Below are 24,486 nucleotides of genomic sequence, written 5' to 3'. Positions count from 1 at the left end.
ATCTAATTTTTAGCTAATTTATGTAGCATATCCAAAAGCTTAGGAATACAATATTTTTGATTCCAAGACATTTCTATAAAATAAAACCTGAATAAACACAAATCCAGTTCCAAACTGATGAGTCTCCATACCAGCCCGGACCATGGAAAAAAAAAATATTGTTCCCGATATTTAAAGACATTTAAAAACCTTGGCAATAATAAAGGATATAACAAAGATAGAATTTGCAATAATTGAATGTGCATTTTTGTCATCATTGTTGACATTTTTCCCAATTTTATTTGCAGATTGTTTAAAAATAGGGCTGAAGCAATCAGATTAATCATAATTTGTCGTTAATTGAAATAATAGTCAACTAATTTAGTAATCAATTAATCATTAATTGGAATGTAGACACTCTGACATATATTCCTTTAGCTCACAGAGTAACCCACTTAGAGCAGTAATGATACCAAAATTGCAAAAGAAATACATAAATTGTCCATTAATATGCTTTACGCAGAACTCCTGAAGTAAAAAGGTTTTATTTTACTTGGTTTAAGTCAATAAAAAATCTTCCTTAAGGATCCTTTTGCTATCCAATTATAAATCGATAAAACAAAAAATAGTAAAATAATCATTAGTTGCAGCTATATTTCAAAACCAAAAGTTTTTTTTAGGTATAAAGTCATGAAAATTTTAAGGTCATGCTATAGAATCTCATCTTCTACTGCAGACTGGCAAATTAATTTCTCAAAAAACTTTTTTTTCTGATATTTTATATGTTTTTTTTTTCCTCTGTATTGTCTATATTAATTATTATATTTTTTGCAATTGAAACCTTGATCAGTTTGTGACTTTTGATCATCTCTCTGCTGTATAATCCAATTAGCTCATCTCAGATTCCACTCTGATGGCCAAACTGCTAGCATCCAATAGTTGACCTTTTTATTATTAGTTTGCAGAATATTTACCTTGAGAGTCTTTGGATAATCAAGATGGGTTTATTTTAGTTTGAGGAGGGATATTTAACTCTGGAGTGATTCATATAATATATTGCATTTAAATTAAATTAAATCTATTCAGAGTGTAGATTTTGATTTTGCTGATTCTTTATCTTCTCATTTATCTCCATGTTTTTCATTACGAAAAGCATTTGTAGGGAGACATCTAAGTTAGATTTAAGAGGAACAGTTTACTTAAAATTAAAGCAACTTATAAGTCTGGTATCAAGAACGTTGGGATGTTTTTTCTTGCCCTTTAAAATGTTACAGGTCCAAATACACTGATTTCCATTGCATTTGGCATTTCTAAAAGAAAAAAAAAACAGCTTTTACATTAGATGAAGTAGTTTAATGAAGCTGCTGTAGAGCTGATGTAAATGTAATGTAATGGAATAATGGGCTTGTTAAATGGACCTTTGGGGGAATCTTTAACAGGAGTCAGAGCAAGGCCTGCGGGCCAGGGTTATTTAAATTGTTAATAGCTGCTTAAACAGGCCAGGAATGTGTTATACGCTAATGAGCAACAAGTCAGGTACATTAACAGTAAATTATTTCCCCTTGCTGAATTATTTTTTTTCAACTGTATGTTTTTCATTTTGTTTTTCTTTTTGTTGTATTCACTGTTATAAATTATGCATTTCTTTTAATTATGCTATTTTTCCAATATGAATATGTGAGATTTCTTTTTTGGTCATGAATATCTGGTTTTATAGGTCACTTGTCTTCATATGTCTGATATTTGGTGGTGATTATAAAGTTACAGTGGGAAAAATAAGACTTTCTGTCTTAGACATTGCTTATGTCTATATGCTTCAATGCTTATGAGTGCGTCATAATGACCATTGACCATATGAGAGGCTTAGAAATAGAAAAATAAAACTGATATACAAAACCATGCACTTTAAAAACAGGTCATCTGATCGCAAAGTTTGAAAACTAGAGTGGCGTCACATTACTTATTTAATCTGAGGATATAAACAGCTCACAAGTTTAAAATGTGTGCAATAATAGGATAGGATGCAGATATGATATGAAATTCTTGCTGTTTTTAAAGAAAACTACTCATCCTTTTTGTTTTATCATAACAATATGTAGGTTTCATGATTCCTAAACTGTTTATCTGAAGAATCTGTAATCAGTGTTCGGTCCACTTAAGATCAAGCTGCTTGTTGTGCTGGTCTCAATCTGTGAAGATCATCCAAATGGCAAAAAAAAGTACAGATGCAATTCTAATTTTTTTTTTTAAATAGTGTAATGACTTCCTAGTTTTAATATTTTTAGTTTAGTGCTTACTCCACTTTGTTTTGCTTCAACCACAATATTGGTCTTGCTGCAGATCTTGATGCTCAGTAATGTTTTTGTACGCATCGTCATTCACACTATTATCCACATGTGATCACTATTGGACTTCGTTCTGAACAAATCAGGGTTCCAAAGCTTCCTGCACACGCAGGAGGAGAATGCTAACCTCACACAGCGGTGTTCAGTTTATGGAAGTAATGATGAATGTGACTGTCACAAGATGTGTTCAATAAAGATTTGTTGAAAAAAACTGAAACCGTGGACAGTGTAATAGTGGATGCCGGTGTCCTCGTGCTGACTATTGAACAATGGGGACTGACAATATCTTGACAACATCATTAACAAAAAACGAAGGTAAAACAAATTGCACAACTATTAACAACCATTTGCCGAGCAGTCAGTAAAGCTGTTGTCATCTCTATGGATGTATATCAGGGGCTCTGGAAATTATGTTAAAGTCTGTCTCTATTGCAGTAACTGTGAAAACTATTGAATATGTATTCAGTTTAGTACCTCTTATGAAAGTGGCTCAAATAGTTGATGAGATCTGAATTGATCGCATTCGTCTGCAGTGTGGCTTTGACTTAGATGTGAACCCAGAATCATATGCAGTTCATGTTCCTTGAAATGGTTAAAAATACCTTTAGCACTGATTTAAAGTTGTGGAAATGCTAACCTGAGCTTTAAAAGTCAGCCAAGACATCGTCCCTCAATTGTCTGTTAATGTTTTGTTTTAGGGTTTTTTTTTTATCTACCAAAAGCTGCATTTTTTAAGCTTCTTTAATGATTTTCTAATTAAATATTACCAACTAAGTTCAAGACATTAATAAAATATTGGCATATTCCTCGCAAATGTATTATCTACACTAAGACTTTACATGTTTTTGTTTTTCTTTATGGTTAAACTTACTTTTAAAAGCCTTTAAAGCATTTTTTACTGAAGCGTTGTGAGGGTCACCTTGAGTTACACTTTGAATTATAATATTTCAACCCCAAAAACATCATTCTTGTCTTAATGGACCTTGCTGTGTGCATTGGTGCACAGTTGTGCCTGAAAAGAAAATGGCCATTCCCAAGCTGGTTCCACACAGTCTGGAGCCTGAAATACTAATAATAATTTTAGATTCAACCCTTTGAAGTGTAGATAAAAGTCAGTGGTAGATAGAAAGATGATACTTAAGTCCCTATTGAAACTTCTTATTGCAGATTTACTCCAGTTGACAAAATGGAAACACGTCATTGTCACTAAAATTAATACATCTTGCTCTTTGTTCCACATGAACATCATGAAGCCTCAAGTTAAAAAAAAATTCTTTCTTTTTATTGAATGTAAGCTGCTTTGGTTCACCTACAACCTCATCCATCTTTTTACAGTCTGCAAACCTTTCCAATAATGCACTTGTTTAAAAGGAAAAAACTCCACTTCTGCAGTGCTTGTCACACTCATTTATTAAAAGGAAAACCTACGCCACTGACAGAGATGGATAGATGTGGTTATTTGTCTCTTTAACAGGAGGTTTCCGCTTCGACTCACATTCTGTTTATCCCTTCTTCTTTTCCAATCAGTACGGGGGAGGGGTTCTATTTCTATGGTTATTAATACCTGCACTCAGTCTTTTAATCTGCCCTATTTGTCACATGTAACTGTCTGACTGCACTGTTTAATCTGGGTATCCTTCAATCTGTCTCACTTCAGATTAGAAATTAATGAAGGCGGAGAGATTCAGTTACAGTGTAAGGTTTGTACAAAGAATAGGAAGAAGGAGGGATGAATATTGTTCATGTGACAGTGCTTTCTCTTCTTCTCTTTCGTCCCCTTTCTCTGTCTCTCCATCATCATCATCATCATCTCCCTCGCTCTCTTTTCTCTTGTTTAGCTGCCAGATGTAGCCCATTTTTGCAGCCCCCACCTTACCCCCAAACAGGCGCTCAGCACGTGGGCCCTTTGGTGTGCGGCACCTGTGTAGTGTAATACAGTCAGCAACTGTGTTGTTTATTCTGGATTTGTTTGGTACGCTTGAAAGCTTGCCTTTGATCCATGCAAAGATTCATCACTTTCCCCCCAAACGTTTTCCTGATTCATTCTCTGTCTCCCTCATTTCTAACCAGTAATGTAGAGGAGTTTTGTTACATCAATGGTTTCCTTATTATTTTTTAGTTCTTCTGGAAGGGGGTGACTTATGTTTTTTTTTTTCTTTTTTTAAGCTTTTACTTTCATTTTTTTTGTGTGCAAATATAAGGGGCAGAAAAATACTACTGACCACAAAAGAACCAGGGAGAACTTGTGAAGCGTCATGCTAGGGAACATAGACTGATATGTTTACATATATCCTTCCAAAGGCAATAAATGCAGAATGGAATACTTTTGAAATTCATTTTCTTTGCAATTGCAGGAATACTTAATGGTTCATTCATACATCTAACAACTGAAAGAACTCAGCCTAATTGATGGTTAATTCCAAGCATATAAGTACATAACTAAAAGATGGGATGATGATTGCTAGAATATGTGTAGAAAAAAAAGGATAAAGCTAAGAGAAACTTCCTGTGCAAATTCTCAGTCATCTGGGTCGTGGCAACCACAAAACAGGCTTAAATTGGAGGCAACCTGACTTTTGCTTAGTTTTTCAGAAGATGTTTAAAGGAAATATTCGAGTCTCTTTGTAAATTTTTACAGCTTGTAAAAGAGTAATCTGTAGTTGGAGCACTGATTATTTTTAAGGAACTTAAAGGGCCCATCCTGCTAAGCACATTTCAAGTGAGATGCAAATCAGAGCTGAACGTATTCCTGGGTTTTTTTAGCCTTTTGTTATGATGAGCTTTGTGTTCAGCCTGTTGAATCAAAGTGAGACTGCTTGTGTGACCTGTTAGGAATGAGTTCCAGGACAGGGTCGTAGATGCTTGGGAGCTGAAACCACAAACCGCCTCCTCTGCTTAGTGATGACTTTTCTAATTTAACAAGATTCATCTCTGTCCAACAACGAAACAATTGGTTCGTCAAAGGTGCCTGCTTTGTTCCTATGGCGCAGATTTACAGCTGAATCGTTTCCAGAGCTACTGTTCTCTCCTGGGCTGCGCCACGAGTTTTTGGTGTTGTTTGGTTTGTCTAATGCAGGAGTCCGAGTTGCATTGAATTGTATACACAATGCCGCTCAGCTTTGGTTTGGTTGTTCTGTATTTGGGAAGAACCGTTTTTTGTCTGACACACATGGAATTAGAATGTTTTTGCGTCTTTGTTTTCCCCCTTTTTTGTTAGATGCAGTGTTTTTCTCTTCTAAGATAAACTTTAAACCAAATGTTTCTATATATTTATCAATTAAACTGGTGTATTTTTGTTGGCCCTCAATACAGTATTTCCCTGTAAGGTATTCCCAAGTTCTCCACTGTACCTATTCCTAAAAACTGTCATATAAATGTATTTTTTTGCAGTGTTTTTTTACATAAGGTTTACAATAGTTGTACAAACTAAGTAAATGTGAAAAAGCTAAAAATAATAATAAAAAAAAAGAAATAAGGGGCAAGGCAACCAAGCATGTGGCAGAAAAATGCAGGAGAGGAAGAATATGTTGGAAAAAATAAAACCAAGTCATCAGTATATCAAACAACGACCACCAAAGGTTCAAGTAATGATAAAAAAATTAGAATTCATATGGTAAAGATCTGAGATGATCACAGAGCAGGTGCACTTGATTAAACACAGGTGGATTCTACTTATCATCAGTCATTTAGGCCAACAACTTCCGGAGATTTTTCTGCACTTACAGTAAAGGGGCCGATTAATTTTGCACACCGCACTCTTCTGCATTTTATTTCTAAAAAAAAGTTTTAAATATCACAGATATTTCTTTCCATTTTGTGATTCTGTTTTGATTCTTCACAAAAAAATAGAATATATTTATCTTTGATGCCTGAAATGTGGCAAAAGGTGTAAAAGTTCCAGGGGGCTCAGCTGAGGCTAATCCCATCTGCCTTTAATTCAACATTGATGAGTGATGGGTTGTGATAGAAATTATTATTATGCATATTAAAACTCCTGTTTGCATTTAAGTAGTTGTGATTTCTGCTCCTTGTCTGCCTTGCATTGTAACTCTGATGTGCATGAAGGTCTGACCGAACTTTTTTCCATAACAGCTGTGACTTTTTCTATTTTTTTATGGCGCAACCCTATGCAAAAAGACAGTACCCAGAGTTCTCATAGAAGTGCTTTTTGCATTTACTTGACTCCTTTGAAAAACAACAGAAAGCAGGTTGTTTATCATACTTTCAAGGCTTTATAATATGATGAAATCTCCACTTTAACTGTGTAAACAACATTTTTTGCTCTATATTCTCCACTCGTCATTAATACTACATATTGTCACATCAAAAATTCTGAGTGTTTTTTTGGACATAGCTGAAAATACAGTTTTGTCATTCTCTGTGCTTTATTGATTTGATTTGGTTCATTTTGTTACAGAACAAGTGGGACAAGAGATTCTTTCCAACCTTCATACTGATCGTGAGAAGATTCAGAGAGCGAGAGAAAGGGTACGTAACCCACCTGCCACCTGCTCGAACTAGGTCCTCTCTTCTAACAAGTGCATGTGAAACCGTAAGCTGTGACAGCTCGTTAGCATCGCTGTCATATACTGCCTTCTTTTTGGGTTTGTCAAGTAAACGTAAACTTTTGTGTATTCCTGTGTTTCCCTACTGAGTCAGCAGAATTGGACTGACAAAATAAGTTAGGTACCTATTTATGGACATCACCGTCTCCCAGTCCTACAGATATTTTTAGTCTTGAAAGACTTCACACATCCTGCAACGTCTTTTAAATTGTGATCAGGCTGCCTGCTTTATTTTTCTTTGAATTATTTTTTTTTTTTTTTATTTCTTTGGAAATTCTTCCACATGCCATTTTCCTTTCTCTCCAGTCCTCTTTTACTTTTTATAGATGCATGTTCATTCTCTCCATCTTACTTTTCCTCAGAGAATCCCCCTAATCCTTAGCTGTGCCCTCTCCTAACATGCAGCCCGCCAAACACACAGGTGGGCAAAGACAGAAAAGACCAAACACAGAAAGGGGGCCCGGCCCTGTTGGCCCACTAAACGCAGAATGCTTAAAGATCATAACATGGCAGCGGGCCTTGCACAGACGATTTCAAAGAAAATCAAACATCTCCTTTCAAAACACTCCATAGAGTCTACTGAGAGTACCTGCTCTCTTTCTTTTACTCTCTCTTACTCTGCTGCTCCCCTCTTCCCATGAGTCTCTTTTCCTTAAACTCTCCGCACCACTGGTACACAAATTCACACATGCACATGCTTCTTTAAAGGAAGTGTAAGAGCAAAAGTTAAGTAAGAAGAAAAAACAATATGGAAAGAGAAAAGGATTGTAAGACTTAGCACTACCTTTTTTGCATTAAATAGCTGGAATATAAACCGCATGAATTAACCTTTGGGTTATACAAAAAAATTATACAAAAACACAAGAACAAACTTATACTATTGTTGCTTTGAAACTGCAAATAGAAGTACACTAAATCTTTCACCATTAGACGTTTCATTTGCACAAGAAAAGTATAATCAGCATAATAGTTTATAGCAGAATCAGTGCTACAAAATGAATGAAGACATGGGAAAACTTTCTTTTATATGTTCTGCAACATTAGTCTCCGCTTTCTAAGTATTAACTTATGGTTTATATCCATAAGCTTTTGCATATCTGTAATTTTTTTATCAGAATAGGTAGACTCATTTCAAATAGTTTTGCTTGTTATTTTGTATGGCATAATGATGGCTTCTAATTCCATCGTTCTAATGTTCAACAGTTTTATCGATTCCAATCCCAGTTTTTTTTATGTGTTTTAGTTATTTTTTTCTGTATAAATGAAAACCAAGACAGATCATTTCAAAGTATAAACCCCCTGACCAAACAAACACAACCTAGGAAAGGAGAATAAAAAGGTAAGAATTCAATCAATAGGGTTTTTGCATCTCTGGTCTGTGGTAGACACAGGACAAATGTCCACATACACAACCTGTTTAATTTAAGACACCATTCATTCCTTTTTCAGTTGGATTCAGTTGAAAAGGAAAACATCTGATTTTTATGTGTTTAAATTTGATGTGACCCAATAAGTCAAAGAAATGACCCACAATCTCATGAGTCCTTAATGGTATGGAAAAGTATAAAGTTCATTTTAATGGTTTGTTTGCACACGCTTTACATATACAATAGTATACATTACTTAGCAAGAAGAATAACCTTTAACTTTTTGTATAAAAATATAATCAAAATGTTTTTAAAGGCACAGTGTACAGCTAAAAACATAGTGTCATCATTTCATGCACTTTATCATAATATAGAATATGTACTACAAATTAACTTGTATCTAAACTAAACCATAAAACCTAACATCCCTACAATCCAAGGACAATTAAGACATATCTTGGAATACATACTTGAAGAAATAGTTATCCAGCTTTGAAGCACGGTGGCGTAAGCATCATGCAGGGCATCTGTTTTCCTGCCATTGGTTATCTTGCATTTTAAAGTTAAATCAACAGCAGCCAGGTAAAACTTTCATAAGGCAGTTATTTCAAACACACATCAAAACCTTTTTTGAAGTCTTGGAATGGATAAAGCGTATTGTTATTGAGCATCAGGAAAGATTTCCTCAGACCTGTTGAAATTTAAAACAAGAATAGAATTTAATTAATTTGGCACTTTTTTTTTATAAGGTTTTTTAAATATCCAACTGCTATTTTATTATTTCTAATAAAATAAGAATAATTCAACGTCTTCCTTTTTAAAAACATTAGATTTTTATTTTTCTTATTGTTGTAAAGGCTTGTTGGACTTTTTCCTAATTCAATTAATGCTTAAAAGTTCTAAGTTTAACCAACTAAAATGTGAAAAACCTGTAAGCACCCACTCTTTTCCAATGCTAAAGATCAAGAAGCTAGTTTTACTGCTTTAATGCATTGTCTTGTTTTTTTTTTTTTTTTTTATTGCTGCATTTTCTCTGTATCATCCAACAAGCTCAAACTGGTTGGATGTACTATTTGGGGGAAAAACTAAATGGACCAAATGGCTCTGTTTCATTTTCTCCATATACAGGCAATTGCAGTTAATTTTAGACACTCATTTTAGCTGGTTTCCATTTCAGGTTAAGAAGGAAGGAATATGGAATGGGTGGGGGTGTATTTTGGGAGAAAGTGTAAGGTGTCAGGGGGACACATCTATGGGTAGAAGCAGACATCAGGCAAACTGCTGGACTTGTTGTCTTTGCCAGAGGGCCCAAACCCAAGGTCCCCCACCTCCTACCCTGCATCACATGTATCCTTGGCTCTGGCAACCTGCACCGCATCAGCCCAGGCTGCCAGAGGGGAAGAAGGAAAGATGGAAGAAGATAAAGAAAGTAGCAGTGAAGGAAGGGAGGGAAGAGTGCATGAATATCAGAGTGGAATAGAAAACAGAAAAACAGCATCAAGCACACTGCTGGAATCATGGTCTGAAAAAGGGAGTAAATGGAAGAAGATGTAAAATTGTGGGTAAAAAAACAAAATGCAAAAAACTAATGGAAACATACTGTTTGAGAGGGAATTCATTTGAGTTATTATCCTGCAGAAAGATGGAGATGAATGACTCCCTGCTCAGTAGAGAAAAAGTCTTAGCAATGAGTATTCCCCATTCTCCCCCATCATCCTCTGGAAATGCGACTACAGGTAGATGTTAGTGGCAGCTCACTCAGTGCCGTGTCAGCGTATTTTTTTCTTTCACACCATGTTGGCAACATCTCTGCCAAATCATTTTACTGTTGAAGTCCCTAAATCTGATAATAGGGTGGAATGAAAACATTCCTGTGACCCCTGAGGGAGAAAAAAGGCAGAGAGAAAGAAAAGGGAGAAAATACAGAGAAATATCCAAGGCAATTAGGGCTGAATAGCCATTATCATTATTTCAAGGGTAGCTTCAAGGACACCTTATGCTTGTTATGTATGTCAAAAGTAAAGGTGCCTCTTATTCTTTTTTTCCCCAACACTATTCGGATGTTTGCTCTGCAGCAAGATGAGCAGAAGGGCGTTTGAGTGACTGCTGTTGACTACATGATTAAAGCCAGAGAAGATTTCATTTTGAAACGACTCCCATTGGTAACAATTTCTAGCTTTTGAAAATTGAAAGAAAGGGCATGATGGTTTTTACACACAGTCAAGCTTTTACTGTTTAGAATAAATTGGATCTGAGTGTTTGCTCAGTTTCTGGTTTTGTCTATAGTTGTGTAAAGGCAAAGAAATGACAAACTTGGAAACTTTAGCTCTGTAATCTTTTGATGGACGATTGTTTTTTTTTTTCATTATAAAAGCATTTCTAAATAATTAATATGATTAATCATTGTTCTTATAGAAAGGTTCTTTCTTTACTTTAAATAAATGAATACTAGATTTATTAAAGTAATAGAAAACTGACCTTGGTGTCATAATTTAGAGGAAGTGAATTATTATTTCGGTTTTTCCAGGTTGTAATGCATTCCTCTGAAATTAACAATGGTCATCCCAGACGTTGTTTAAAACTGTTAACAGTCCTACAATGATTATTATATTATAATTCCTTTTTAGAGTAATATACAATAACTCCTTTTTTTTGTGATAAATTTTTTATTGTTTTTCACATTTTGTACATTAGAGGAGGAACAAGTACACCAGCCACAAGTAGTCAAAATTTTGTAAAGTGTATACAAATTTGTGTCATCAATAATAGAACACCCTTGCTCCCCACCCATGTCTACACTCCCCAGCCCCTATCCTCATTTCCACCCTCCCCACCCAGTGATGTCAAGGCGTTAAAGAAATAGGAACAAAATAGTAAGAAATTATAGTAAGCAATGAAAAAAAAAGTGGGAATAAAGTAAATAAAATCAATAAAATAACCCCTTTCCCCTACCATCCAGGAATCACATCCACTGAATAGACAAGCAACAATAATACATCACAAAGGAAACAAAACAATGTTCACAGGGATAGCATGTCATATATATTCATGTATGAGTACATCAACAAAGTCAATAGGCCAAACAAACATAAAATCAAAAGTAAATATGAATGAGTTTGGAGCATGAACATATACAATAACTCCTAACAGCCCTCCTGCACCACCATGTCTTTCTTCTATTTCAATGGTTAATTAAAGACAGACTTCTTAACACACTCATATTTAACACTGTGTCCTCCCTCAGTCTGTCAATAGATAGCAATTGAAAAATTTGTGGGGGAAAAAAAACCCTTATTAGCTTCATAACTTGAATTTTTTAATGGTTAACATCCTGACATTACATTTAGCCCTGAAAAGAAATTAAGAGTCCTGATAATTTGTTTTGTAGCTTTTTTTTTTTTTAAATAAAATAAAGAAAGAAGGAAGGCATCGTAGGTAATTAATCGCCCCTGAAGTTTGTTGATTTTTGCTGTGAAGCAATGAGCTTTTTGTTCTAGACAGAAACTAAACCTTCTTGCGTCGGCTCTGTCTTCACAGCTGAGAGAAACGGACGCCAATCTGGGCAAGAGTTCTCGCATCCTCACCGGCATGCTGAGAAGGTAAGACGAAGGTAGGGACACTGTTTCTGCACCTTTTTCTCTGTATTGTGCTGTAACAGTGGGGAAAAAAAGAAAAAACGTTTACTTATTATCATAGTTAAGCATTTTATAGCACTTTAATGAATCACAGTCAATCAACACTATTTCTTTCTTTCCTTTCTTTTTTTCATCATTGTTTTTTTTTTTCTTCTATTTTTCCTCTCTAAAGTCATTCAGACAGTTCAAGTTGTTGTATTTGTGGGTGAACTACAGTGACAAATACAGGCATTTGGGTGGAATATCACTACATTACTAGTATGAACTTGTGCATTGACTGTAATAAGAGCAACCCAGTAAACGTTCCTGCTAAAAAAAAAATGCTAGAGACAATTGCATGGTTGGCGTCTTTTCTCCTTTTTCTTTGTTTTTCTCAAATCCAACTTCCACTCTTTGTTTTTTTTACTCTGTGCTTCATGCACAAAGCAGCCCCCAACCAACGGCACAACTCCATGCATTCAGATGCAGACATATCAATCGGCCTTGCGTTATCTTGTGCACACCCTTCCTTTTGCAAACACGCATGGAGACACACAGGAACACAGTTAATATCTTGTCACATCTCCATTTCATAAAGTGCTGGTGTGCTTAGCTCTGAACCGTGACACCACAGTTTTCTTTCTCGCTCTCTGTTGTTTTTTTCATTCTCTCTCCTCCTTGCCCGATGTGGATTTTGATTAAGAGTAATATGTAAATGACACCGACTAAATGTAAAATCCCAGGGCAGGAAGGAAGTGCCAATTGAAATGGATGCTTCAGTAGCCATAGACAATTTGCCGGGCGGCTCACGGGGCGACCGACACAAAGTAGGGAGGGACAGGCCTGAGAGGGGCTGTGACGCCGACTGTAACCAATATTTCTGCATATGTCTCCATTTTGTCAAGTCTGATTATGTGAAGAGGGAAGCGATGGGGGGTGGGGGGGTCAGCTTGCCTGATTTGTCATCCAAAGCTGTCCTGAAATCATTCATCATTCCTTCCTCCTCATTCTCTTTCGCCTCCACCCCTCTGGAGCTGAAGTAAATAACACACTCTTATTTCAATATTATCATATTAATGTTAAAGTTCAGCTGTCACCTAATGGGAAGACTTAATAAGACGTAGCATTTTAAGAGGCAGGCTGCCACCCCCCCTCCTCCGCTTGATGTGCCTCAGCTCCTCTGGTTAGTGCCCTGCTGAAATCAGGATTTATGAGGGCTCTCTAGACTGAGGCCCTGACTGCAAACCTCTTCAACGACTCCCTGCCTTTTCTTTCGCATTTTATCACTGTTTGCATGAAAGGAAGAGTTCTTGTTTTAAATGTAGGGTCATTCAAAACCAGAGAGGCAGAACTAAGAGGACAAATTATGTCCAAAGTGCTTGAATGGTTTCTTCTCCTCACTGACGGATCTGCTCCCAGTTTTTGATTACTTGTATATATGTTTTTGATGTCACTTGGTTTGTCATTCCTCATAAATTGCAAAGGCAAAAAAAGTGGTTTATGAAAGATTTATGTAAATAGGTAAGCTCGCAGTATAACAAACTAGAGGTAGGCTCAGGAATTGTAGCTTTTGATACTCAAAAACCTCTTCAAGAGCATTAAACAATTACTCTCTTCTGCATTAAACTGAATGGAAAAGGTAAACATAAGATCCAGTAGTGTTAACTTCTTGTAAAAGGTCAGTATTTTTTCTTTTCCATCATCAAGGCCAGACTTAAGTGTAGATGTGGTTCCTAGGGATATAAAAGATGTCTCTTTCTATTGCTGATTTAACACAGTACAACTAGCGCAGCTTCTCAAAATGTTCTTTAGGTCCTGTGACTGTCACCCCTGCTGAGAAATAATTATTCACTCATTAAGCCGGCTGCCTTGGTTCAAGAAAGCCAATTAACTTTAAGACTCTGTGAATATCACTTATTGTAAGGAACATCCAGACGCATGTTCATCCTAAAAAGCTGTTGTTTTGTTCGAAAATAAAATGTTGCAACTTTCAAACTGAGAAAATCATCTCTGTCACTGAGGGTAATTGGTATAAAACACTGGATTTGGTTCTGTTAATTGGTTGTGAAAAAAGCTTGGAACAAGCGCCACAAATATATGTTCTCTGCTCCTCCCAAACTTCTCAGCAAAATGCAAGGTTTTTGTGATTGTATAAAAAATTAGATCTTGATAAATCTTTAACCTTTCTTCTTTGGTATTACAGATATGCTGTAAATGTCTTCTAAAAATGGACCAATATGTCGGAGAGAATATGTCTGGAAATATGCAGGAAAAAAAAGACATTTCATGTTTCCTGGTTGTGTAATTTTGCACATCCATAAGACATAGCAGAAATTTGTAGTAGTGTTGTTTGGATTTGAATTTGCTTTCTATTGTCAGTTCTTGAGTTTACTCCTACCATCTTCCACAAAGACTCCGAATGACCTTAATTACAAACCAGCTTTCCTACCAAAATCTTCCTGACAATATTTTTTCATGTGCATCCTTTAAAGTGACAAAAAAAAAAGTTGCAAATGTTCAAAATAATGTAACTGGACAAGGGTGGGATTCAGGGGAAGGCTCACTCACACATTAATTCAATTCAATTTAGTTTATGTGGCGCAAATTCATAACAGATGTCATCTCAAGATACTTTACAGAGACACTTCAACCAGATCATACAGTCAGATTGGTTAGAAGTTTTCTAAGGTAACCCAGCTGATTGCATTGACTCATTGACTCGAAGGCAATCCCTCACAGTAAGCATGCTTATAGTGGAGAGGAAAACTACCTTTTAACAGGAGGAATCCTCCAGCAGAACCAGGCTCAGGATGAGCAGCTATCTGCCGAGGCCGACTGGGGCTCAAAGAGATAGAAGCAAATATTACAACAACAAACTTCATTGTGCTTTTTATAGTTTATATTTGATGTGAAACAAAGCAAAAACATGCACAATTGTAAATTTGAAAAAAAAAAAAAAATGAGGGTTTATACTTTTTTTGGTACATATCTATGAGTAAAATTTGAGAAATTGTCAATTTTCTATAGAACTGTCATTTGACCAGCGTGCAAAACATACTTATACCCCCCGACATTTTGTTTTATAATTGAGACTTAAGCCTCATTTACACTTCTTTTTTTAAACCGTGCCGAGATCGGTCCGAGCACAGTAACCAAGATTAGTGTTGAGTGGAAATGGGACACAAATCTGAACCAGACCGTGCCAGAAACAACTGAACCACGCTAAACTGGCATTAGTTCAACAGTAGAGCTTGGCCCGGTTCAGTTCTGGCTCGGTTCTCGGATAAGGAAGAGCCCATGAGCAGACCGCGTTATTTCATTACAGTCAGCCTCCGTAATCATGAAATATCAGACATTCATAAAAATACTAGCTTTCCAACCTTGCCATACGAGTTCCAGTGATGGTTCTGCTTAGCAGTGTGATGAACCACAATGCTTGTCGTTTGCTGTATCTGTAAGCCCTGATTAGACTATCGTTTGTCGCATCCACTTCCCAAAAGCCGACTCTTTCAAGTAAATTCACCAAAGGCTGACTTCTTTGCCTGTCTCTCCACAACCAACGAAATATCACAATTATGACCAAACTTCCTGAATGTTACGGGTGATGCCATGTTAATTTCCTTGATTTCTTTTAGGGATTTGTAGTACCAGAGATCGTCACTAGGAGGCGAGGAACTCTGCTAGCTTGATGTGTAAACAGTAATAAGGAACTGAGCTCGGCACGTTTGACTGATTCAAGCTCGGTCCGAACTCGGCACGGAACGGTTTTCAGAGGGTAGTGTAAATTGGGCTTTAGAACATAGATACTTTAGGGTTGTTGTTGTTTGATAAAGTTGTTGTCATTACTTATCTTTATACAAAATGAGACACTAGAGTGGTTCAGAAAGTTGAAGAGAGAGAGAGATTTTCTGTTTCCGTTGAGAAGAACCCTTACATTGCTGTCTGCTCCTGATTAAAAAGGCCATAGATCTGTCTAAGCCTTCTGTTGTTTCTGTGACATGTTGACACAGAGGTTTTCATAAATACAAGATGATTTTCTGACAACAGCAAAATCTTTCCAGGTGATTTACTGATCACCTCAAGCATTTCAACCACCTATGGTCAGAACATTTGGGAGTGGGATGCTGATCCACACCCAGGTAGGACCACTGGGGCTCCTTGCTACTTCACGGAGGAAGGGGGGTTACTGTGAAGGGCAATGAAGCAGTGAAAGGAGGATGAGGGGGGAGAGGATGTATATTTTGAAGCTGAGGGGTTGTCTACTCTCTCTAGCAGCTGATCCCACATGCAGGTGGTCGACTCAGTCGCCAGGCAGATCAAAAAGTCAAGGCCCCGGGTGGACTTTCCTTTGAAATGGGAATGGGGTCTAGATATCAGACAGAAAACATAAGCAAGCTCACAGCCACAGAACAGCTCCATATTCATGGCTGGGATTGGCGGTAGCGACGGGCAGGCAGGATGGACAGAGCTTCAGCCTGAGGAGGAGGAGGAGGAGGACTTGTACTTATTCAGAGCACTGATGAAGAGATCAGCCCATAGGACAGTGCGGATAATGCAGTAGCTTACAGAGTAAAAGTGCTGCATGTCTTCCCTACTGAGAACTTCCTTTCTTAAGCTTCCTTTAGTGTACCTTTTTTATCTCTAAATTGATTTTATTTAGTAAATCCATGTTCCTAATTTATGGAAATCTTTAACTAAACGAAAATAAACATGGATCAGAAAGTAAAATTCTAAAGAGAAATTACTTTTAATTAAATCACAATACTTAGTTTTAAAAACATCTTAATTAGTCAGAGATGAAAGAGAAGTCAAGTCATTTTTTTCAAATCCAAGTTGTCTTATGTCTTTTGCCTCTGGTCAAGACAATAACATCATTTCATCAGATGCACACCACCTAGTGGGCCTATAAGACTGGATTTCTTTTTTTTTACTAATGAAGTTTTGTGCTCTTTTATCCTAATTTAAAACATTAGCATTATCTTTTTAAGAGTATTTTAAAAAATTATTAAATATGAACTGCTAGACATTATTTTGATATTAGTAAGGTTTATCTCCTAAAAATACAAATGTGTGTTTATCTTTAACATAAATCTCGTAAATTAGTTTAAGTAAGATTAAGTTTGAATAAATCAGAAAAGAGGTGTTTTAATTTTTAAGACCTGTATGAGTTTTTGTCTCTTTGCGAAGTTAAAGGAATTCCACAATTAGGAAACCAGGTGCTACACCACTATTTAATTAAACCCTTGGTCGTCATAATAAACATTTCACGGTACAGCATGATGGATTTTTACTGAATATTATTGCTTTGGACCTATAATAATGACAGACATCTTAAATAGAAACAATATAAATTCGGATTAATCAGATAACTGTTCCAAAAGTACACATCTTAAGGAAGGAGCAAGTTTCTTGCCTTTATTCACTGTTTTTTTGGTGCCTCAGTTCGAGCCCAAGTCTTAGTTTCACATCTAGAACAAAATCTTGAAATAATAAATGGTACATTGTAAAAGGAGTGTATTTATATAAAGTTATTTGCATCATACTGAGCACTTTACATTATGGCCACTTATTGGCATGCACAAACATGCTCATATTTACGCACTGATGAACAGGAAGAGCAGTTGGTAAGTGCTTTGCCCTCAAGCCCGTTACACTTACAACTATTGCATGACAGTAACTCTACACATTGAGCCGCAGTCACACAAAAGGTGACTGCGTTTAAAAGGATGAGATCATTTACATCAATTTGAAATGATCTTCTAATGTTTGCACATACAAAAAATATGAAACAATATTGTTTTGAAGCATTATGGTATTCAGGTTCTTTTATGTAAGACTCGTTTGGCCTATTTTGCATTTTATTTTACTTTGCATTACACCTGAACACATCATGGCAGCCATGTTTTTTGTCCCAAGTGTAGCAGATCATTCCCAGTGGATCTCCTTCTCTCTGATCTTCTGTCTGTGTTGCTGCCACAATAATTTCATGTACTACATTTGAACATGTTCGCTTTGCTTTGCAATTTGTTCATCCTGGCATCCTTTAGACTGCACGCACAAACCGTTCCATGCTTTTACCCACTTTAGGTTTTATACCCCAGAGTCCGTCACACCTCTGCTCTTTTCTGTTCCCACCTAGGGGAACAGTCTGTTTTTGTTTGAGTTCTTAATGTCCACTCTTCTTTTATTTTGGCAATGGAGCACAGTACCAATGTTTGAAGCTTGCATGCCCCCTTGGCACTGTTTAGATAAACTTTATATTGAATATCAAGGCAAACGCAGCTGTGGTCTGATATTCTAAGAGAAACAAGTAACATTTTGTGAGCTGACTTGTTAAATGCTTTAAGTTTCTAAGGGGTATTTTAATCAAAATATATACGGACTTCATTGAAAAACCACATGTGAATGTGCTTTGGATTTCGTTGGTTGAAAGCTGTGAGGAGTTTAGAAACTTACTAGAAAAATAAAATGGAAATACTGTTGTCATCAACCAGGGAAAGGGGATGGCAGGCCATTAAAGAAAGAATTAATCAATAATCTCTTCTATTTTCTAAGAGATATATCTCAGTTAAATGTGATATTTATCCAGTGTTAATTATGAAAACATTTTAAGTAAGTGTAAGCCTATAGTCTTGTTACAAAAATGTAAGGCAAGGCAAATTTATTTGTATAGCACAATTCAGTACAAAGACAATGCAAAGTGCTTTACATGATTAAAATACAGAAAGATAAAACAGAATCAAAGCAAGAAGGAAAAAATAAAATAAAATAAAAAATGCAGAAACAAAAAAGAATATTAAAAACAGTTGGACTAAAGAAAATATGTTTTAGTTGAACTGTTTAACTAGAAAAGTCGAAGGCAATCCTAAACAAATGTGTTTTTAGTCTTGATTTAAAACAAAAAGGATTTCACATGAAAATGCAAAGAACAAACAGCAAGGTTTAAATAGCATCTCAAAGACATAATTTGAACAATTAAAATCCCAAAAAAGCTGATTAATGGAATGAGTTACACCATAAACAGTTTGCGCGTAGACAGCCGTTTACAACTGTATCAAACCCTCTTCATGCCGTTTGAGAACCACGTTAATTTCTTTTCTTGATTTTTTTCTCCCCGCTCTGATTGTGGTGATATTTATGGACTAAATCACGGGATGATTCTAGATGTCTACTTTTGCGATGCTTCGTCAGCAGTAGCTGCTACTTGCTCGCCATGTTTTTCGTGCAGATCTGTTGGCGTACTTGCAAATTATCCTAGCACCTCCTTGGACCATGGGCAACTACCCGTAGGGGCTTGGAAGCCCAGTATTATGTAATTTCGCTGCGCGGACCTCACAGACACATCAGCATTAAACCAAGCTTAGATTTCTACCTGCGTTTGTCTACAGCTTATGACCTAAAATTCAAATGCTAAGAAATTATCACAAAAAAAAGTTTAAGATCGATTTTTGAAGCCAAAATCTACACATCAATGGGGAAGACTGTTGACGTGACAGTTCTCATCTACTAATGCATGTGGATGGAAAAACAGTAAGTCATTGACAAAGAAGCTACAGGTTCAAAGCAATTTTTATAACTAAAGTCTATTAATACCATAGGAAGGCATAGCAGCAGTCAAAGGTTCCAAAGACTGAAACTGTTTCTTTGGTTAAGAATAATATTTATTTCTGTAAGGACATGGGCAGAGTAAAACCTTTGTTCACTCCCAGTTAGCATAGGCCAATAAACAGTAGATCATTTGACAACTTATCAGTGCAGTCTGACAGAGGTTAATTTGAGGTGATATGTTGTGTTCTGTGTGGCCTGCTTTACTTATAAAGTCCTTTACTTATAGGTCTAACAGAATTTTTAAATGTTCTGAGAAACTCCACTTTGTGGGAGAGTTAATAGATTTTTTCTAATGACATTCAAATTCTCTCAGACAAAACCCATGCCCATACTTTACCAAAGTGCCTGTGTAAATTCTCAGTTAACCAAACGGAGCCAGTTCTGGTCCTCTAGTGTGAGCTAATAGCATTGACAGGTCCTGGCTGTGTTGAAACCTCTTCAGAAAAACTGAGAAAATTGCAGTTGTCTGTAATTTTTGGCCTGTTTTGTGGTTTACCAAAGTTATAGGACAAAGTTTTCTAGGAGAGGAGATTTATTCATATTTAGATCATGCTATGAGCTCCTACAACATGCAGCCTTATCCTAAAGGCATCAGATGAAAAAGCAACTCAGTTAATACTGCATAGGTTTAAAATGCCAGATAAGTGTGCTGTCTTCAGATATACAATACTTTTTTATTATTCCACTGTATCTGTGGCCACAGGCTGCTGTCGGGACAAAGACAGGGTGCGCCTCTATTCTCATTACTCACTGCACCAGAGTCGAGCAAGCACTGCTGCTTACAGTATCTCTTTCTCACTCTCCTTCCTGCTCCATCGCTGTCTTTTCCTCTTTTTCTACACCTCGCCCATTAGGGAGTGCTGATGGGACGTTTTTTTCGCAGAGAGAGAAGGAAAAAACACAAGCTTGAGCTGTAGAGTAAGGGGTTGTTGACAAGGACAAAGATGTGTTGTTGTTTTATATAAGGCATGCATTAGTCTGCGGAGGATTGAAATGCTTCACTGACTCCCAAAACCCCCGTTTTACCTATTCATCTCTTTTTGCCCGTTATGTTTATAGTTGGCATCCTTTTTTCCAAGGTTAAGTTTGTGAAAAAAGTTATTCTCCAAAATCGCCAGAATTTAAAATGGACAACAAGCCTTTAAATTCAGTGCAAAATATTTGCTTTACCGCTTTTAACACAACTGGCATTTAGATTTTAAGCAAGGCAAGCATAAACTTTTGGAATATGTTCCTAATGCTTAGGGGTCATCTCAACTCCAATATGGCGGTGATGATTTGTTGGACCTCACTCACGCCATCCAAACTGATGGAGCTTCTGTATTTTCTCTCAGCTCCTTTAACCCTGACAGACTGTCGTTCTGACGAGATGACTGGAGATCAGTGGCGCTCTCATCCCTTGAAGTGGCTCCAGGTGTCACTCCAACGGTACCCGCCCTTTTTGATCTGCCGTCAAGCGCCTGTCGGGCCACGGCACTCTCTGATTTCCCCGTCAGAAGGGAAAGAGGCTTTCCTGTCCAAAAGTTCCACCTCTTACTTTTGAGTGATGGGAAGGGTGAGGAATTGGCAGATGTGGAGCACATCGTCCCCATAATAATTAAGAGAGGTGGGCTGTTTCTAGTGGTAGTTATTTCCCAGCTGTTGTTTAGCAGGTATAGGGAATCCTCTTGACACACACCGCCCATGGGAGCGTTGTATAGGAATGATCCTGATTTGATATGCCATCTCTGACAGTCCACAGAACAGAAAAAAAGCAAAATAAACATCAGATGAAACCAAAACATTCTGGATGATCATGCTGTGGGCCTTGTCTTGAGAACAAAAAGCATCCTCTCAGACATCTTCAGATGCTGTCCAAAGGAGGTCCCTGTTATTACTGAGGTGCTGCACAAACAAAGGGGAAAGATAAAACAAAATGGAGGAATGGAAGTGTATATCTTCTCAGCAAACATAGATGCTGGTTTCCTTCCTGCCTTTTGTTTTATTATATCCCTTATGTTATTCCCCTCCTACTGTGAGCTTCTGTAGAAATTACAGGTGAGCTCTCAGTCAGTGGCAGGCCCAGCTTTTCGTCTAGAGGGAAAGAGGGGGAAGATAGCAGGTATAGCGAGGGGGGTGGGGGGTTACTGTGAAGGAGAGGAAGAAGAGATTTGTGCTTTTGCAGTAGTGCTGTGTTGTTTGTTGAGCATACCCTTCCCTTTGTCTGTCTGGCGATAACTTATTCAGCACAGGGCCATTCATCCGGGGGTTGAGCACAAGCGTCCGTCAAGACAGAAAATAATGAGGCGACAGCAGCGCAGAGGATAGCTTTCACCCTCTGCATACCCCCCCACACCCCCCTCGATTTCCTCCTCCTAGCCTCCCATTATCAGCTGATTTAAATAGGTAATAGGGGGTCTTCTCCAGGACATTTTGAAGCAATTAGAGCCTATCACCATGTCTGTTCTTTGACTCATTTTTCCTCCCAGCATGCCATCATGGATACTTCAGGGTATGCTTTTGCCACAGCTTCCAAGAATGTTGTGAAATACCTCTGGATCAATCAAAGCCCATTTGTGTAAATAAGGAAAATTGAGCTGCTCTGTTTTACATAGTTTTGCTATAGTATTACTTGGCTAATTTACAAGGATGATATACATATTTTTTGTTGTGATGCTGCAAATACTTAGGTCGATGTATCTAGAGAGGAGACATAAAGCCCATTTAAAATAGCAAGTGCTTAGAAATGAGCACATTTTACATCCATTCAAAGCTTCACTGCCAAAATGTGACCTAGTCTATTTACGTAGTGTATGAACTTGATTGACAACCCTTTCTAGCCCACTGGGTTTGCAGCTATAACAGCTGAACTTCTGTGGGAATGCTTTTCACAAGGTTTAGGAGAGTTTTCATTTGAAATGTTTGACCATTGTACTAGAAATTCATTTGTGTGGTCAAACACTTTTTGGACGGGAAGGCCTGGGTCGCATTCTCTGCTGTAATCCATCCAAAACATGTTCAGCCAGGTTGAGGTATAAAACAGGTTCTTTCACAACAAGCTTATCATCCCTTTTCTTGTCGATATTGCCCTGAAATGCAGTGATGTTGCAGTAGGAAACTACCCCCTCCCCCCAAACTACACACATTCTAATCTGACTGTAGTTATCAAGGTCCATGTGTTCACTCTCATTGACCTTCATTGATTTTCAGTCATTCCAACTCTTCCTATGCCCTAAACCGGGCAATACCCCTAAACTTAACCATTACCAGTGCATACCTAACCTTAACCCTAAGCTCAACCAAATTCACACCTTTGCCATAAACCTAGCTGTCTGGGAAATAGCTTGTGAGTACCAGCAAAATGTCCTCCCTTTACCTTACAGTCCTTCATTTGTTGATCAAATCAGAAAAAATGGTCCTGACTCTGATGCCCAGATAAGTGCAAACAAAAAAACACACACACAAAACAAACCATGAAAGCACAATGTGAGGCAAATTTAATTCATGCAACCTTATTTTGAGCAATTTGTAAAAATGTTGTTAATTTGTTTCAATTGTGACCAAGTAACATGGATAATCTAAACAAGAACATTCAATTAACTGAACTAGTTGCTTGATCAACCACTTTAGAATACACCTTCTGCAGTGTTTAATAGTACCCATCCTCATTTCTATTTTCTGCAGTTCATATTTAATTTGACTGGTCCATGATAGTTCAGAATCCACTATTACCACTAACCAATTTGCTTGTTCTAAATAAGTGTAATTGTAGGAAATGTTTTGAACTGGCTGCCATGCATTTAGTTTTTTCAGTTTTAATAACTATATTGTTGGATCCATCCCATTGTATTCAGTTGAAATGCTGTTTTGCAGATCCATTAATGTGGTGTCATCTGCATATATAACAATGGTTGCATGATTTAACACCAGTTGCAAATCACTGGAAAAATTGGAAAACAAAGGAGCTTCCAAACACGTGCCCTGGGGCACTCCACAATCCATCCATCCAGCCTCAGAATAACTTTTATAAACCTTATATTCTTGATTAGCTCTCTGTCCACTTCAAGGCTAATGATTTAAATCCTCCTTTGATAAAGGATATCAAAAGCCCCCATTTTCATCTCAGTACTTATTATTTAGCAGGGGGTTTACTCTACTTTCTTATTTTTTTTTCACATGACCTACATTTGCTTTATCACCGTATTATATTACTTATTAATTAATTTGAAATATTTTCTTTTTATAACCTCATGGTACTTTTCAAATTTGTTTTTCTGAAACTGGCAGTTATTACTATTCTCCTTTGGTTTAATATGATAAATTCAATTACATCCCTCCCAAAAAAGTAGCAGCCACCTTTTTTTTCCTGTGAGTTCATTTGCCACACTCCATATTTTTGCACTATATAGTTTAGCCTTATTTATTGTTGATTTATAAAAAATAAAAAACATTTATTGTTTTTACTTCTTATTTATTTACAAAGCTTTGTATGTATGGTACTTATTCCATTTTGCCCAATTCTTTGCTTTTATTCCCTCTGTTTTTGCTTTGCGTTGTTCATGGTGATGCAAGGACTGGATGTAGCTGCTTGACCCTGGAAACTCATTTGATTAATCCTTCTGCACTTTTCTTGAATAATTTTGAAGGTCACATGAAGTTTCAAGCTTCCTGGATTTTATGTGCAATGCCACTTTTTTGGCTGAGTTGTTGTGATTTACAATCTTTCACTTGACTGTTCAACGCTTAGTAGTTAGGAGATTTCCCACCTGCGCCTATTGCACAGGTGGCACCCTGACACAGTTCCACAGAACGAGTCGTTCTTTCACAAATGTTTCTAAAAGCAGTCTGCCTTCCTAGGTGCAGGTTTTTATACGCCTGTGGCCAAGGAACTTATTGGACCATAAAATGCAATGCTTTACTTCAGTGAGAAAAATACTTTCAGCATAATAGTGTATATATTGTACCATTATACAAGTAGTCTGTTCGGTAGAAAATATAAAAATGTGAAAGCTAAAACTCCCTTGAAAAT

General features: G+C 36.9%; 1 protein-coding gene across 4 annotated transcripts in view; it reads left to right on the top strand.

Annotated features, from left to right (window-relative positions):
- Positions 1–24,486, top strand: part of vti1a (vesicle transport through interaction with t-SNAREs 1A) — a 158,610-nt gene that overhangs the window by 94,308 nt on the left and 39,816 nt on the right. For 2 of the 4 annotated variants that reach the window (XM_015383135.1, XM_015383137.1), the window contains 2 exons: positions 6,742–6,812; positions 11,794–11,866. In XM_015383135.1, the coding sequence (XP_015238621.1) occupies positions 6,742–6,812; positions 11,794–11,859 (137 nt within the window). In that variant the 3' untranslated portion in view covers positions 11,860–11,866. The remainder of the gene's footprint in view (positions 1–6,741; positions 6,813–11,793; positions 11,867–24,486) is intronic. The other 2 variants (XM_015383133.1, XM_015383134.1) reach the window with 1 other exon arrangement.

This window comes from Cyprinodon variegatus, unplaced genomic scaffold (genome assembly GCF_000732505.1).
Source record: "Cyprinodon variegatus isolate N-32 unplaced genomic scaffold, C_variegatus-1.0 Scaffold276, whole genome shotgun sequence".
NCBI lineage: Eukaryota > Metazoa > Chordata > Actinopteri > Cyprinodontiformes > Cyprinodontidae > Cyprinodon > Cyprinodon variegatus.
Note: the sequence above shows the minus strand (reverse complement) of the source record. Positions and strands in the feature narration are given on the sequence as shown.